Source organism: Ctenopharyngodon idella, chromosome 5 (genome assembly GCF_019924925.1).
Source record: "Ctenopharyngodon idella isolate HZGC_01 chromosome 5, HZGC01, whole genome shotgun sequence".
In the NCBI taxonomy this organism is placed as follows: Eukaryota; Metazoa; Chordata; class Actinopteri; order Cypriniformes; family Xenocyprididae; genus Ctenopharyngodon; species Ctenopharyngodon idella.
Genome location: NC_067224.1, coordinates 36,441,002 through 36,458,140, shown reverse-complemented (window position 1 = coordinate 36,458,140; position 17,139 = coordinate 36,441,002). Strand labels below are relative to the sequence as shown.

Genomic DNA, 17,139 nt, shown 5'->3' with positions numbered 1-17,139 from the left:
TACGAAGCCCCTCCTTCTGAAAAGCGCAATGTGCTCTGATTGGTTGGCTGGACCATTGTGTTGTGATTGGTCATGTTTCTGAAAATGTCGCCCCTTTCCATAACCTTGAGTTTCAACACACTACTAACACAACTCAACCAGGCCTCACCCCTTTATTTCGCATATGCTTTGGGCGGGAATTATTTAAATGAGGAATATTGTGACGTGAATGCTCCCGGAAGTAAACATTTTTCATGCTCAAATAGCAACAGCAAAAAAAAATAAATAATAATAATACATAATAGGTCCTCTTTTAAGTCAATTGAACACTTACTCATATAAGCATACACAACCTTCTCACTGTGAACTGATCTCTACTTTTATTTTCTGTAGATATATACATATATAAAAAATAAGGGCATATGTACAATGGTAATAAATATCAACTTTTTGTACAAGCAAAATAAGTTACTTAACATAATTACCTAAAAAAAAAAAAAAAAAAAAAACAGCAACATTTTTAAAGATATCTTGAAATGCAAGAAAAGAGAAAATTTGTAATACAAAAATTCACAAAGAAACAGCAGATTTAAAGCCATGTGAGATGAACCGAATAAACTGAGATGACCGCTTTTTTCTTTTTTTTTTTATCAAGCAGGGAATACTGGTCAGTACAAAAAAGCCATGCATGATGCAAACAAGCATATGCAACACTTCTGGTCGCTCAGTGAAATCATGTCAGACTAAAGTCTGACTTTAAGTCACCAGACAGGCTTATCAAAGCGATTAGTGAAATTAAGAACAGTGAAATTTAATTATTTCAAGACAGCCACCCTGAGAAGGCCTGGCAGAAAGTATTCGGTCCTTGTTGACATTTCTCAGCGTACTTTTTAGTACAAAGATCTTTTCTAACAAGTATAAACTTCCCTCTTATGCTATGTGGCGCACACTAGATTGTAGACTAGAAAAGAGCAAATGACAGAATGGAAAGCCGCTTGAAAAATCGTAAAGCTCTCATGCCACAAAGAATAGCATTCCACCAAAACAAGAGCAGTAGTAACAAAGATTTCAGACAATAATTGAGTTCTGTGCAATGGACAAATTCCAGAAAACATAAAGCAGAGAATTAAAAAAAAAAGAAAAACAGGAAACAGAGAAGAAACATGTCTGCAGTCTGCTTTGGCTTCACCCAAGGTGAAGAGGCACAGGTACGAAAAGTTTTTTCATATTATTTTTTAAATATGAGACTATTGTTTTATTGTTGAAACTTATATAATATATTTTTGCAGAACATCATGCAACAAAGTATGGACCAGTGATGAGCATCGTAGTGCCTCTCCACCCACAGGGTCATGAATAATCAAATTTTCCTTCATTTGTCTTCACAATCAAAGTCAATGGAATGAAATGTCCTTTCTGTTTTCACCCTGTTTTTGTATTTAGTCTTTGTTTAAGAGTTGCAAAGCCCACACTGAAAGAGATAAGAAAGATATAGTCAGTTAATAGTTTTTATATGGTACGACATAAACGATCAAGTCAAAATATGGTTGCTGTAGTCTTACCTGTGTTTGATCAGCCGTAGCTTCCTCATTCTGGACTTTATCAAGGATCCCTTTCATGTAGAACAATCCGGCTTTAGAACATGGGCGGAGTCTTCTATACCATTCCAAAAGTAAAGTTTCATTCCATCATCATGTAGGCAAACACTGGGGTTGTACTTAATTTGGCAGTTCAAGCCAAATATATACAATAATGCACTTGCTGTCACATCCAACAAAGTCTTAGTACAACATTCTGTTCACGCCTTCCTCATGCTACTACCACTGGTAATCCTTTCACATTTCAGATGAAACTATTAATCGTAAAAAAAAGAAGAAATCCTTCTTTAACAGTTGCAATAAACAGACATGAAAAAACCTCACAATATATTAGTGCTGCAAGTCTCAGTACACATTCTCAGAAAAAAGACAAAGTTTAAAAAAAGTTATTGAGCTGTAAAGAAAGAAAGGCAAAGCATTTGTTCATAAAGTCCTGCTTCGATTTTACAGCTCACTCAGTTGTTTTTTTCCCCTCTCTTCTCTTTAACAATTTCTCCTCTGCTTTCCTCTTGAGAGAAGAGCGTGATTGTCATCTTGCGATTTAAGTTTATGCATGTCCTTTTCGTCTCCTCTCTCATGTGTTCTACCCATAAAAAGGGTGCAAAAAACATGTCCAAACACCTGCTTTAACTGAGGCAAGCAACCTCTGGACATCAAAAATAAGCTCTGTATCCTCCATCTTGCCAAATGATTAGGTTGCCAGACGTCTGCCCCAACGCAGATCAGACTGGCGGCTACATTTGGCTGGTTGGGTTCCTCTCAGAGATGTACCTGTGTTCGCCTGTTAGCCAAGATCAACACGAGGCCCTGTCGGTCTGATCCATTAAATATAGACATTTACAAAAGCTTTGCGAGATGTGTTCAGTCTCGGTTGAGTGTTAGTACGTATGAGAACCAGAATAATCCAAGGGAATGTCGGTGGCCTTATGGCACGGGAGATGTTTGCCATGGCAGAGAAGTGTTGACAGAGAAGAAATAGGTCGCGAGTAAGATGAAGAGAGTTCCCCAAGCAGGAGGGAGGTAGGTGAGGTTTTCTGTGGTTCCTGCAAGGTCTACACAGAAGACTCCTCGGGATTGGCGTCGGGAAGCACGCTCCTCTGCTGCAGAGTTCTCCGGAGCTCCTCTTTGAAAGGACTGGTGTATTCGTTCTCTCGGCCGCCTAGCCCAAGTCCGCTTCCCATGCCCATTCCAGATCCAGTGCTCGCTCTCTCCTCTCCGGCGGTGCTCAGATTCAGGCGGATGTATCCGTTGGTGCCTGAGTTTCGAATGTTGGTGAGGCTCAACCTGCTCGGTGAGTGAATGGGCTGACCAGGAATAGCACTCGGAGATGCCGAGCTACCGGTGGAGCACATTGCATGTCCGGGCACGATTTTCAGGGAACCGTCCGAGTAGTAGTAATTAGCTCCGGTTTCCCAGAAGCGATCCTCATCATTCGCCATCTTGCTGGGCACGAACGATGGACGGCTGGGAGGCTCTTTGGGTAAAGTAATGGGGTACACTAAAGTGCTCTCCAACGGCTTCATTTCTGCCCCTTTGCCCAGTGCCAACTTCAGTCTTCTACGAAGGTACAAAGACGCAATTAGCAGCAACAGACAAGCGGCACCCAACGTGATCACCAGCACCCAAAATAAACCCATGCTGCCATCAGGAGCGCGGGCCTCCATGAAGACTGGCGCGCTGGCTACCACTGCGACCTGGTATCTCTCCGTCTGGAACTTCACCCCTTGCTCTTCTGAGTAGCAGATATAGCGGCCCGCTTGAAGGGAACCGGCTTGGGGGATAACGAGAGCGCGGAGTGCTCGGTCGAATCGCGGCCCAATGGCCTCACCTTCCACCAGGGCGAGCTCACGTTCGTTGAGCTCCCAGAAGGGCTGGGCCAAGTTGGAAACCAGATTGCAGGGCAATACCAGATCCGACCCAACGACCACAGTCACATTTCTCAACCTAGAATGATCTGGAAAAAAATATTAAATATATATTATTACTTTTAAAATAATAACATAACTGAAATAACATTAATTAAAATAGTGTATTTTTTTTTTTACATGGCTTTTTGTTTAAGGGCCAGATTTACTAACAGCATGCGTAAGCGTAAACCCTTATTTGGCGTTAAACAACTACTGTGTACTACACGCAGTGAAAAATTAGCGCTGAAATGGCCTGGACAGGGTTATTTTTGCGGCTGACCTTATTGCATATGCATTTGTAGGAGTTTCCCTTTCAGACGCAAATTTTTTGGAAGGAGAGTATTTAAATGAATCATGCAAGATGATTTACTAAGGCTTGTGCTAAATTTACTGGTATTTGCACCATTATTTACCGCCCAAAAAAAGCATGTCTTAAAAGCCCATTGAAGTGCCTTGGAATGCGCAGCATTATTCAGTGTGTTGACGTAATTTCAACTGAAACAGGAAGACAAGGTGGGACATATAGTACAGCTCCTCCCCTTTTTTAAAATAGCAATTCTGATGTGTCCGATATGTTTTGTAGTCTGCGCCGACTCGTGGATATGACCCGCTCTGTGCTATCCTTTCTCTGGACCAGAGCAGACTGTGTGCGCTGTGGTGACACTAACGTGAAACCAGACTTCATTCGCCTCAAAGGAAAGCATATTTACACTGTCTTAATCATTCCCTATCCAGCATATAGTCCCATTAACCATGTAGAAAATAGTAAATGTGTGAACAAGTGACCGATTTCAGCCACAGCTTCAGCATCTATTTATAATGTAGGGGGCGGGACGCTTTAGATTCTAGAAAGCATTTGATTGGACAGAAGATCTGATGAGAAGCTGAAGTCCGCGGTGATGTCATGAAAATCCATGCTCCATTTTAGCGGAAGTGAGAGACTGTAAGTTTTTCTAACCCTATCTCCTAAATGCGAATTTTGTCATTGTTTTGGAACACACCAGCTTATTCATAACCTTAAGGCTAACATATCCATACTAAAAGTTAAAAAACTTACATTTTGATTTCAAGGGGACTTTAAACCAGACGCTAATTTGCGCTGCTCTTAGTAGATTGCGTTGGTCATTATGGAAATGATCTGGCTGTGTCCGTGTTCTTTAATTTGCATGTTGTCAGTAGAGCACGCGCAAAACTTTCAACTCCCATCTGCGATTTTTTTAAAATTGCGCTAATTTTCCGTTTAGTAAATCTGGCCCTTAGTTTATTCAGCTTCGACTCATGCATCTCAAGTAGGTCAATTCTATGACATTGATTATGACGTTAACGTTAAACGTTAGTGCATTGTTAATATTTTACATTATATTATTATTATGTTGTTACTTAATTCATTTAATTTAATTTAATTCAAAATATAAAAGTAATTTTAAAATTAAATTTGTTATTATTTGTGGCTTAAAAATGTGCGTGTCTCCTAATGGAAAACCGCTCACTACAGGGGGGCCTGTAGGGGGCAGCGTAAGTCTGACATACCAGGGCTGGGGATGGAGAAAGGCTTATCAAACTTGGCTTTTCCTCGGTTGAACCTCTCCAGCATGAGGTCCTGCGAAAGTGTGGATGTGGAGCTGTGGGGGGGAGCACAAATATTGACGATGTGTCAGAAGGCTGTTAGACACACTGCTATGGGGATGCAGCTTAAAAGTACAAAGAGGGACCTGTGGAGGAGAACAGAGGGGGTGGAAAGGGAAAGCCTGCAAAATGATGAGGAGCGAGGGACGGAGGAAAGCAAGTAGAAGCAAAAAGAAAATCAAGAGGAGGACATAACAGAAATGGGAAAAGGAGCAGATGGAGCTGGTGCAAGGATGCTAGCAGTACAACCAAAAGATAGATGAATTTACCCGCGGTGGAGGTCGATGCGGACACAAGCGCGTCCCTCGCTGTCCCAGGCACAGTACGGGTCTCTGGACAGCAGGCAGTCTGGCTGTGAATGGTACCGGCTGCAGTTTGCCAAGGGCAGCTGAAGAACCTCAGAGCGTGAGCCAATGTACAAATACTTCTGCAGAGAAAGAATGGGAAGATTTAGTAATAAATGAAGGAAAACAATACAAGAAAGTAAATTATTTTCAGTTATCACTGCTTTCTGGTTTCATACTCCTGAACAAAACCGATTAATGCTAGTCAGGCAGGAGAGCTGGCTTCAAAGAGATTGGCTCAGCAAGAAAACAGATCAGAAATTACTTTGCTGTGCGAGATGGTGAGGCTGTCCACCGGTTGCTGCCGATCAAACAGCTGGATCTCTTCTATCACATGGGCCTCTGAACCCAAAATCACGACACGCTGGAGCCATCCATCCGCTGAACGACAAACAGAGACCGGGAGGAAAGATGGGGGGATAGATTATATTCAGAGGGGGAGGAATAATGGGATGGGGACAGAGAGGGTGAAAGGCAAGAGAGGAGAGACAAATAGTCCATTAATGTATCATCAACACGTGGCATATTTTTCCGTCATTGGATTTTAGGAACAAGGTTACGCCGATTACCGGCAGGAAAATTGAATACACCCCAGCTGGTTCCGTGACCTATCATAACTCTGTGTGTGTACTTTATCCCGTCCTCTCACACAGTGCTTGTCACAGATAATGTGCCACTGACCTCTCTCTCAGTCTGGGAGAAAAAAGGGAACGTGTGGAAAAGGGATAACGGAGGAGAGTTGAAGAGCTACAGGGTGTGCTTTACAAATCCACCCTGGCACTTTTGCTCATGTCAGAGTATCTATGTTCACTCTTAATCCTCAATCCAAGACTCTGATTCTCTCTGCCACACACACACACACACACACACACAAACCCACAATCTGCCTCAGGTGCTGCCTGCACTTAAAACGGGTTTAACTATACCTGAATGTATAAGGGGAAAGTGTATATTTTAGGCCTTTTTTTTTGACTCGATTAGTCATTTTAACTAGTCATGCGGTGTGACATTTTTAAAGTTTAAAAAAATATTTTTAAATATATATTTTAATTAAAATGATGTCCTGTGGTATGACAAAACATTTAAAAAAATATAAAAATATATTTAAAACATTTATATTTTATTACAAAATATATTTTATAATAATATTCATGCAGTTTTTCAATTAATATGTCATAAAATCATTTATGCTTCCACTAGAAATTTTAAATAGTCCTGAGGTATGACAAATGCATTTTTACAAATATAAAAATTTATATAAAAATGTATATTTTATTATAAAAATGTTATATAATAATAATAATATTAATGTAGTTTTTCAATTAATATTATGAAAAAACCTTTTTGTCTACACTAGTAATTTTAAATAGCCTTGTGGTATGACAAATACTTTTTTAAAAGTATAAAAATATATTTAGGAATATATATTGTATTAAAAATATATTTTAAAATAATATTCATGTAGTCTCTAAATTATTATAATGTCATAAATCCCTTTTGCCTTAGTAATTTTAAATAGTCAAGTGATATGACAAATACATTTTTAAACGTATAACAATATAGTTTATAATAAGGTTTATATGGTCTTTTAATTAGTATGATGTTTAATATAATTCTTAAAGTTATTCTTAAAGGGTTAGTTCACCCAAAAATGAAATTTCTGTTATCAATTACTTACCCTCATGTCATTCCAGACCTGTAAGACCTTCGTTCATCTTCGGAACACAAATTAAGATATTTTTGATGAAATCCGAGAGTTTTTTTTTTTTATCCCCCATAGAAAGCAACATAATTACCTTTATTCAAGGTCCAGAAAAGTAGTAAAGACATTGTTAAAATAGTCAATATGACTGCAGTGGTTCAACCTTAATGTTATGAAGTGAGGAGAATACTCTTTGTGCGCAAAAACAAAACAAAAATAACGACTTTATTCAACAATTTCTTCTCTACCCTGTCATTCTCCTACACTGTTTACGTTGTATATACAGTGTAGCGCTTCCGTGTTTACTTCCGAATGCCGGCTCAGTATTGGCACTGAAACACGGAAGCCTGCACTGTCTATACAACGTAAACAGCGTAGGAGAATGACCTTGAATTTGGGAATTACATTGCTTTATATAGGGAATAAAAAAAACCTCTTGGATTTCATCAAAAATATCTTAATTTGTGCTGCGAAGATGAAAGAAGGTCTTTGAACAACATGAGGATGAGTGCTTAATGACAGAAATTTCATTTTTGGGTGAACTAACACTTTAAACTGAATAATAAGTATAAAGAAAACAGCAAAACCCACAGGATGTCATTTTTCTGAAAATATTTAATGTCAACTTACTAGGTTTTGTCTAGATGTATTTGTCTTTTATGTGGAACTGGTGAAATACTGAACTCATTGGATACCAATGAAGGTTGAGCCTTGAGTGTGAGCGTGTTTTTATGAGAGAGCCAAGGCCAAATACATCTTTTCAATTTTTATTTCAAGGACTGACCTTCCTGCATGACAAGAATCAATTGGCAGAGGTGACATTTCCACTTAGATACAACATTATGGCTAATAAAATGGTTTCTTTGGCTGCTCTATTTATATTTGCACACAAAAGGACAAAGGAACAAGAAGGACGATGCAGAAGACTGTCAAAGAACTCTCTTCACAAAGAAACACTGCTCTTATTAGCCGTGTAACACTTCGTACAATGATCCACATATGCGTTTAACCATCTATAACATACCTGTGCCTATGAAGAGCATGTTGTAGGATCTCTGGTCCAGTGAGTTCACTCTGTCCACTGCTAGTCGGGTGAAGTTGATGCCTTTAGTAAGCAGCAGGGGGCGAGCTTCTGCCCTGAGCTCCATTAGTGGATGCTTCTTGGCAAAGTTTAGCGTAGCGTCAGGTAGCTGAAGAGAACTGTTGTAGCCGTTTTCCCTGTCAAAGTTTGTGATGCACTGTAGAAAGAAAGTAAAGTATTTTTACTTGATTGCCTTAAGTATGCTCAATTTGTGTAATCCTTTGATATTTACAAAACTTCAAACTGACTCCCTGTCAGTTCATGAGTTGGGCTGCATCTGAAATCGCAAACTTCCCTACTGTATAGTAGGTGAAAAACAGTATGTGGCAAAAGAAGTATGTCCGAATTCACAGTACTCACAAAAAAGTAGGCAAAAACTGGAGAGGATTTGTGAATGGCATTGAAGCGATGCAACTGATGCTGGTAAGTCACATGATAATGACAAGGTGAATGTAGTACATTCAGATTACAGACATACTACACATACTCATGCTATGTAAAAGTAATTACTCATGAAGTACATATTATTTTTTGCTTACTCAAAAAAAAAGTACCTATTTAAGAGCACATGCGATTTTGGACGCAGCTCTGGACTTTGAATTGGAATAAAAGGAAGAAAAATACAGTAAAAACAGTAATATTTAATATATAAGCTGAATTTTTAGCATCATTACTCCAATCTTCAGTCACATCAGAAATTTTTATAATATGCTGAATTTGTGCTTAAGACACATTTCTTATTATTATCATTGTTGAAAACAGTTCATATTTTTGTGGGAACCGTGATACTTTCATCTTTTCACTATCTTTGATGAACAGAAAGTTCAAAAGAATATTTGAAATAGATTTTTTTTTTTTATAACAATGTTAAAGTTTTTACTCTTACTTTTGATCAATTAAATGCATCCTTGCTATATAAAAGTATTAATTTCAATAAACATTTGAATGGTCCTGTAAATGGTATTTTCAATGTACTTCTGAATGACAGCCCTGGGCAACATCACTGTATACTTTTGCACTTCTTCTTCCCAAAATATTTACATTACCTGAAATTACATAAAAAAGTTGTCCAAATGATGTTTTCTGCAAACCTTTTCTGACATAATCTAACTTATTATCTTTATTAAGATGTTTATAAAATGTTATATTCCATCAGGAATAAAGTTTTCATTTAGGGGTGAAATATTACTGTGTGTACAAAAATCTTGTGCTATTTTTAGCCTAGTGCTTAGTCACGGACGCCCTCTCGACCTCTCATCTCAACGGCTGTTCAGCTCACCGCTCCAGGTCGTGGACTGGGCACAGTGTTAGTGTATCGGACCCATCGCTGAGACGACTCCCTGTATTCTTTATACGGCCCGTCGAACACATTTTTCACCTCTCCGATCTGGTACTGACACACAGCAGACACATCCACATCCCCCCTGAGAGAGAAAAAAGGGTGAGGAAAGAGAAAGAGAGAAAAAAGTAGTCAGTCAGTCTGAACTAAATGACTGCGCTGCATTGGCTGGTTTATTACAGTAATAGCCTTACTGTCAACATAATGACAGTGCAGCATTTTCTACACTTGAGGAACACGGCTGGGCGTTTGGCACGGTGACACAGAGGACAGACCGACTTTCACAACTACGTCAGGAAGGGGAAGAGAGAGAAATATTTATGACACGGACTGGCATGGTAGGAGGGTTCGCTCACCACTGCGCATGGAAGATGCCATAGAAACTAGTGCTCTTCCAGTCCGCCCCAGGTAGGGTGAAGACGGCCCGCAGGTTATTAAAGGTGATGTGGCGCTCGGGGAAAGAACACATCAGCCGAGCCTTCTGGAAGGTGGTCCACTTCTTCTGCAGGGTCCGTGTGCCACCCAGGTCTCCCTGAAAAGTGAAGCAAGTAGCCATTTAACAGACATTTTTGTTCAAAGTGATTTGCAGGACACTTCAAACAAGTACAATTGCCCTAGAGCTAACTGCCCTAATTGCCTAATTGCCCTAGAGCTGAAAAAATACAGCATTGCTGGTCACCAGAATAAGGTATGTTTTGCATGGGATGCTGGTTTGCCGGGAAGCGGAAGCGACCAGCTCAGTTTTGCTTGAGAACAGCATGACTATGCTAGTCCACCAGCACTATATCAGCATAAACCAGCCTGGAACAACATGGAATTCACGCTGGATTATGCTGGATTTTCCAGCAGGGAGGGGTTTCCTAAACTAAAAATATATGTATTTCAATTATGACAACTCTCTGAATAGTTATTGAATATGGCAATGTTAATTGTCTTGGTGGATTAAATCTGCTACACTGCTGCTGCAGAGCAAGTATGGATTTGCTACTGCTAATAGATACACAGAAACGCTGCTGTGAGCATGTAAGATATGCTGCTGCTGCATAAAAAATACATACATAAATCCTGTAGCAGATCTAGGCAGGTGGAGCTGGGGGAAGTTGAGGGTTTCAGAGGAACTCTGATAGCGCTCAGCAGGATTAGCTTACAGCAAACAATGAACCAGACTATTTAAATATTGAGCAAGCAATCTCATTGGCTGCAGGATCAGCAGAAGCCAATCAGCTTGTGCCATGTGATAATGATAGAGTGCTTACAGATGATACTGTTGGATACAAGTTACAATACAAATATTTATGTCTTAAATATTCAAAATATTAAAACCCTCGCACTTTTAACATGTCAAATGCTTGAGCGTTTATTTTGGTGGAATATTTGTTAAATGTTATAAACTTCTGTACACATGATTGCTGAAAATTATGCAAATGTGAATGTAAATAAAGTGAACCTAGCGCATATTACGTTCCCAACTTCAAGTTACACTTTATCTCGATGGTCCACTTTAGACATTCTACTAACTGTAAGTAATTTTGCAACTACATGTCAAATAACTCTCATTGGAGTATTAGAAGACTGTTAGTAAAATGTTAGTGTTAGGTTAAGGTTAGGTATTAGAGTTCGGGTTAGAGGAATAAGCTAACATGTAGTTTCAAAGTTATTTATAGTCAGTAGAATGTCTGTTTGAGGAGCATCAAAATAAAGTGTTAGCAGATATTAAGAAGACAGTCTACTAATACTCTAATTGTTAGTTGACATGTAGTTGCAAAGGTACTTATAGTTAGTAGAATGTCTAAAGTAGACCATCGAAATAAAGTGTTTCCGAAATTTGTCAAGTGGTGCTCGCTGCAGAGCCAAATGACCTCTCTGGAGCTCAAGGGTGGAGCTTAACCTGTTTAATGGGTGGAGAGATAGGGTTATGGGTAGGGTTAGGGTGTGGTTGGGGGATGCAGCTCCACCCATCATGCCCACAGTAGGTCGAGGGAGGGGGAGCTAGAGCTCCAGAGATGGGGAGCTGGAGGTTATACTCAACCTATGGCTCTGCAGTGAGTAGCCTCTCAATTTTGTTGCTTGAAAAAAAAAAAAAACAAACAAAAAAAACGTTAACTGCAATGGAATAGAAACTGAAATAAAATTAATAGAAACTATATAGACATATACAATATATATATATATATATATATATAGTATATGTCTATATAGTTTGTATAACAAAATAAAAATGAAAAAAAAAAAACATTAAAAAAAAAAAAAATTAATTGTGCAACTCCATTTGTTTATTTTTATTTTTACATCTGATTTAATTAATGATTAGCTTTTCATCAATTCTCGCACCCCTCATTCAGCAACCTTCTGGTCATATACTTCTGGTGTATGTGAGTTCAGAGTTTACATTCTCACCTTACACACACGTGCCACCCGTGCAACGGTCAGATCGCTGTCGCAGTCGAGCTCCAATGCTCTCTCGCTGAAGAAGAAGTAGATTTTATCGTCGTCTCCATCTTTACTGTTGCGGCTCTCCCGGACCAGCGCCGAACCCACAAAGTTTGGCTCTGTACCAGACAAAAGGGGAAGATATGGAAGGATGTGTTGGAGACACAGCACTTAATAGATAAGGGGCTGGTGGTTACTTGATGAAACAGATAAAAGATCTTAAATATCCACCTTGGGACATTGTTTATTGAGCTGATTTCGGATTAACCCTGCTGGAAAGATCAGGCCCCTGTTCCCTGTACATCGCTTAATGCTGAGATAATATGCTGTAGACCAGATCTTTTAATTGTGATAATTCCTTTCTGGCTGATTCAGTTCTTCAAACACACGGTTGGATTTGATTAGCACACCTGGAACTTCATATACTCTTAAAAATAGAAATCTCTTGTAAATTATTACTATTTTATATATGGATCTGTGCATATAGACCATATGAATACATGTACTTATTTAAGAAGGACTATTGTGTTTTTTCTCTTTTGCTCATCAAGGCTGAATTTAATCGATACAAAAATACAGTAAAAACAGTAATATTGTGAAATGTTATTGCAATTTAAAATAAATGTATTCTAATGTATTTATGTGATGGCAAAGCTGAATTTTCAGTCTTTAGTGTCACATGATCCTTCAGAAATCATTCTAATATGCTGATTTGTTGCTCAAGAAACATTTCTTATTATATCAATTAAAAACAGTTGCAGTTTTTATGGAAACTGGATTTTTTTACAGGATTCTGTAAAATATTATATTATGTTATATTATAAAGACATCTTTCTTAAAGAAAAAAAAGTTCACAAGCCAAACAAATAGTAATTTTACGAACAACGAAACACTGCCAAGGCAACTATAAGCAGAAAGAGCTGTCTGAAAGCTGGGGATGAATTAAATGAGTAAATATTTAACTGTTACATTATATTTCCATTTTCATTTCCCTGCATTTCTACAGGTTTCATACATCAGATGTTAATGTACCCAGATGAAATTTAATTTAACAGGCCCTGTAATGCCATTGCATCATGGCATAAAAGCTCTCTGTAAAAGCCTGCGTTCTTATGTGGCTGGGAAACAACAAAAATCATAAATGATTTCTTATTACATAACAGGGCAGGGTACTCTTCTCTAATGGCATGACAGACAGCATCTCCTGAGCTGTAGAAAACACAAAGATCCAAAGGCCAATGCACGATGTCTGCGTTGCAGTTAATGCACAGATCAGACAAACTGTACAGCTAATGCGAGGTAAATTATTCCCTCACGACTAAAGCAGTACATCTCAAAGAGTAAAACGACTGTGCCTATTATCTTCTACAAAATGATTATGTTCTTTTAAATTAGGCTATTATTAAAATAATTATAATAATACTAAATTATTACATCCCCTGGGTGTGCTCACAAGAATGATGCAGATGCTGGGACAGACTTCAACATCTGAAATCTAATCCTGTTTACGTTAAACAAAAAAGGTTTGAGCTTAAGGACCTGTTGCTATGACAACAACTCAGAGATGAGCTTCGGAGAATGAAACAATACAGGATTGTGTCAAGTCGGCTACAATTGAATCCAGATACTTCAGTAATCCATGTCATTTATATATATATATATATATATATATATATATATATATACTTCTATATATACATACAGTCAAACCAAAATTTATTCAGACACCTTGAACATTTCATTCATTATTACAGTTTATTCACTATAGTTTAAAAAAATGGTAATAAAATATGACAAGATCTCAGAGTTAAACTGTGTCAGAAAAAAATAATCTTAATTATGTCAGATAACACTTAAGCAAAACATGGTCAGGTCAAAGTGTCTGAATAATTTTTGGTCCCAAATTTTTATCAATTTTACTGGTAGTCCACTGTATGAAGAATTTTTGGGTATAATATGTCACAGTTTACTTTATTTTGCTATCCTCACTTACATTAATGAACTATAGTGTCCTGCATCTAGTGTACATCTAGTTATCTATTATTATATCTAGTATATATATATATATATATATATATACACACACATTCAGCAACCGGACATTTACTACACATAAAAGCCAAGAAGTATTGTATAATATATATATATATATATATATATGTGAGAATTATGAGAACAATGCAGGATTGTGTCAAGTTGCCAATAATTGAATCCAGATAACAGTAATCCATGTCCAGTTTTCCCTCTGTCCTGCTGCAGGTAAAGCTGGTCAGCCATGGGCACCAACATAACATACGCTGATCTTTTCAGCAGGGGAATGAAATATATTTTTTTGTGTATGTGTGTGTTTTATGATTTACCGTTGAGCCAAGCCGGTAGGTATTCACTCTTCATGCTGTAATATTGTTGTCCCAGGTTCCTCAGGATTACGGGCTCTGTGCCCAGGAAGTTATTGAGGGTGGCGGAGTACAACTCTTTGTCTAGAAAAGGAGAAGAACGCTTAGAGCGGGAACAGGCGCACATGCACACACTCCTGTCTACAGCCTCACGGTTATGAGATATTAAAGAGGGACTCCATTCTCTCCCAAGTGTGGGAAGAGAGAGGAGGCATAAACGCATCCACGGGCGGCAGCGAGCATAAACGGACACCCACACACAAGGCACAAGAATAATAATGCAGGTTTTTGCATGTCTGAAACGTGTGCATGTGGATGACTCACCCACAATAAGGCCTGTATGACCCTTGGCGGGGTCGTAAGGGCACTTTCCCTTGCCGTCCTCCAGGGCGGCGCTATCCAGAGTGAAATGATCTGCATTCTATTAGACAAAGACAGAAACAGTTACATATGGATCTAGCAAACACACACACACATGACCTAACGCACACACTGCGCCACCGGCTATGTTTGCCAACTAAAGTTTAAGCAGCAGCTGAGCCCTCTTGCATCGTCCTCCTGCCTACACACAAATAAGTGTGCGCACACACACACACAAGCCACATCATGCATGCCGTCTTATCACATTTTCCACAAAAATATTTAGCAGCAAAACAGCTGTTTTCAACATTGCTAATAATAAGAACCATTATTAATAAATGAGCACCAAATCAGCATATTAGAATGATTTCTGAAGGATCATGTGACACTGAATTAAAATAATAATATTTAATAATATAAATAATAATGTTAAAATAATATGTCATAATCATTTTAAAACATACATTCAAATATTAAAAATATAACAGAAAACAGTTGTTGGGTGAGCATTAGAGGCTTCACTGAAAAACTTTAAAAAACACTTTACTTAAAGCCTTTATGTATAATACATTATAAAGGTATTAATTATGTATATTATAATGCACAATATCTTTTCATAAATAACTGTAACCAAAATTAAAATTATAATATTTGCAGATTCCTTGTTACATTTGAAATTGGTTGCTTATCATGTGTTTTAATGCATTATACTTTCTAAAGGTGAATGAATAGATTATAGTATTATAATGTATTATGACTGTGGTTACAATTATTCATGAAATCATACAATGCATTATAAGGTATAATAAATACATTAAAATACTTCTATAATGAATTATATATAAAGGCTTTAAGCAAAGTGTTACCAAAAACCTAGTAGGGTATGTTTTTAAATGCTGTACAAATGTTAATTGTTAAAAAAAATAAATAAATATATATATATATATATATATATAAAACCCTATATATATATATATATATATATATATATATATATATACACATATACACACACACACACACACAACAACAACAATACACAAGTCAAGTCGTGCCGTCTTATCAAATTGTCTGCACTGCGTGAGAACACAACCTCATTTACATTTGATATATTTCACTTTGACACACTGGAAGCCACTTGCTGAGACACACACGCACACACACACACACACACACACACACACACACACACACACACACACACACACACAGTTTCTCCATCATATTGCTGTCCGCTCCACCTGATAATGTGGGTCGGACAGATTTTTGATTCAAAGATAAGAGCGCACACTCACAATATAAGTGCATTTGGGCTGGAAGGCGTACGTCCCACATGTGTACAGGTGTGTGTGGTTGTAGCTCTGCAGGAAACGAATGTAGTTGAAGCACTCAGTCTGAAAAGACAGCGAGGAAAGAGAGAGAGACACAAGGAGAAAATAGGTGAGAGGGAGGGAGAGTAAATGTATTTCAGTGAGGCCAGACAAAGTAAAGCTGTTAAAACATAAAGGATGCAACATCAGCCAGTACCTGGTTATTCTTCCCCTTCGCTGCGCACTCTCTTTTTTTTTCCACAGGAGCCGACCACTCAATCTAAGAGAGAAAGAGACATGACTTTTACGAGCAAATAGCACTCTGCATGTAAAACTTGTACTCGCTATTGACTGCCGCAACTGGCAATTTACTACAAATGGCTGTGACATTGAAAGTGTGAGTCATTTTTAAATGCTGATATTTTTGAATGATAAAATGCTAATGCCCTTTTTGCTTGATGACTGGTAGATTAGTATTTATTGGGTGCATTGGGAGTTTTCTGAATGAAATAAATGTATAAAAGCCTTTTCTTCACAGAACATACCTGTGGTCGGAGCTGTCTGCTGATGTCGTTGGGATCCAGGGCGAAGATGTGCTCTCTGGCGCCCACGTACAAAACCCTCTCATGTTCTGCCAGGGTCAACATGGTGTAGTTCCACACCCCAACAGCGTGAAACCTCGCCATACTGTCGTGCACATCTGAAAAAAGACAGAAAAAAAGGTTTTTAGGGGTATTAAATGTGATCCAAATGTCACTGATCCAATATGACTCTTGGGCTTAAAAAAATCTCTCACATTTATTATTTTCAACAACGTCGCTGCTGAAAATGCCAACTTAGGCAAGCATGAATTTCTATGGACACTTATAACCTTTGCTTAAACTGGTTGGCAATGTGTTAAAAAGATTAATTTGGACTAATATAAATTTACATGATTCAGGCTTGTTTATGCTGGTGGTGGTCTTAACATTTCAAGTTGTATAAATTAGCATTAGATTAGATTATATTAGATATAAATATCTAGTTCAGTCATGAAACTCTAGAGGGCACAGACTGATAGGTCCCTT

The 17,139-nt window shown here is 38.1% G+C and overlaps 1 protein-coding gene across 3 annotated transcripts in view; it reads right to left on the bottom strand.

The window, feature by feature from the left end:
- Positions 1–333: 333 nt before the first annotated feature.
- sema4c (sema domain, immunoglobulin domain (Ig), transmembrane domain (TM) and short cytoplasmic domain, (semaphorin) 4C) overlaps positions 334–17,139 on the bottom strand; it is a 208,532-nt gene continuing 191,726 nt past the window's right edge. For all 3 annotated transcript variants that reach the window (XM_051894155.1, XM_051894154.1, XM_051894156.1), the window contains 14 exons: positions 16,618–16,772; positions 16,290–16,352; positions 16,058–16,156; positions 14,727–14,823; positions 14,367–14,486; positions 11,974–12,125; positions 9,933–10,108; positions 9,517–9,661; positions 8,181–8,394; positions 5,720–5,835; positions 5,380–5,537; positions 5,015–5,106; positions 1,542–3,531; positions 334–1,450 (listed from right to left, as the gene is read on the bottom strand). In XM_051894155.1, the coding sequence (XP_051750115.1) occupies positions 2,630–3,531; positions 5,015–5,106; positions 5,380–5,537; positions 5,720–5,835; positions 8,181–8,394; positions 9,517–9,661; positions 9,933–10,108; positions 11,974–12,125; positions 14,367–14,486; positions 14,727–14,823; positions 16,058–16,156; positions 16,290–16,352; positions 16,618–16,772 (2,489 nt within the window). In that variant the 3' untranslated portion in view covers positions 334–1,450; positions 1,542–2,629. The remainder of the gene's footprint in view (positions 1,451–1,541; positions 3,532–5,014; positions 5,107–5,379; positions 5,538–5,719; positions 5,836–8,180; positions 8,395–9,516; positions 9,662–9,932; positions 10,109–11,973; positions 12,126–14,366; positions 14,487–14,726; positions 14,824–16,057; positions 16,157–16,289; positions 16,353–16,617; positions 16,773–17,139) is intronic.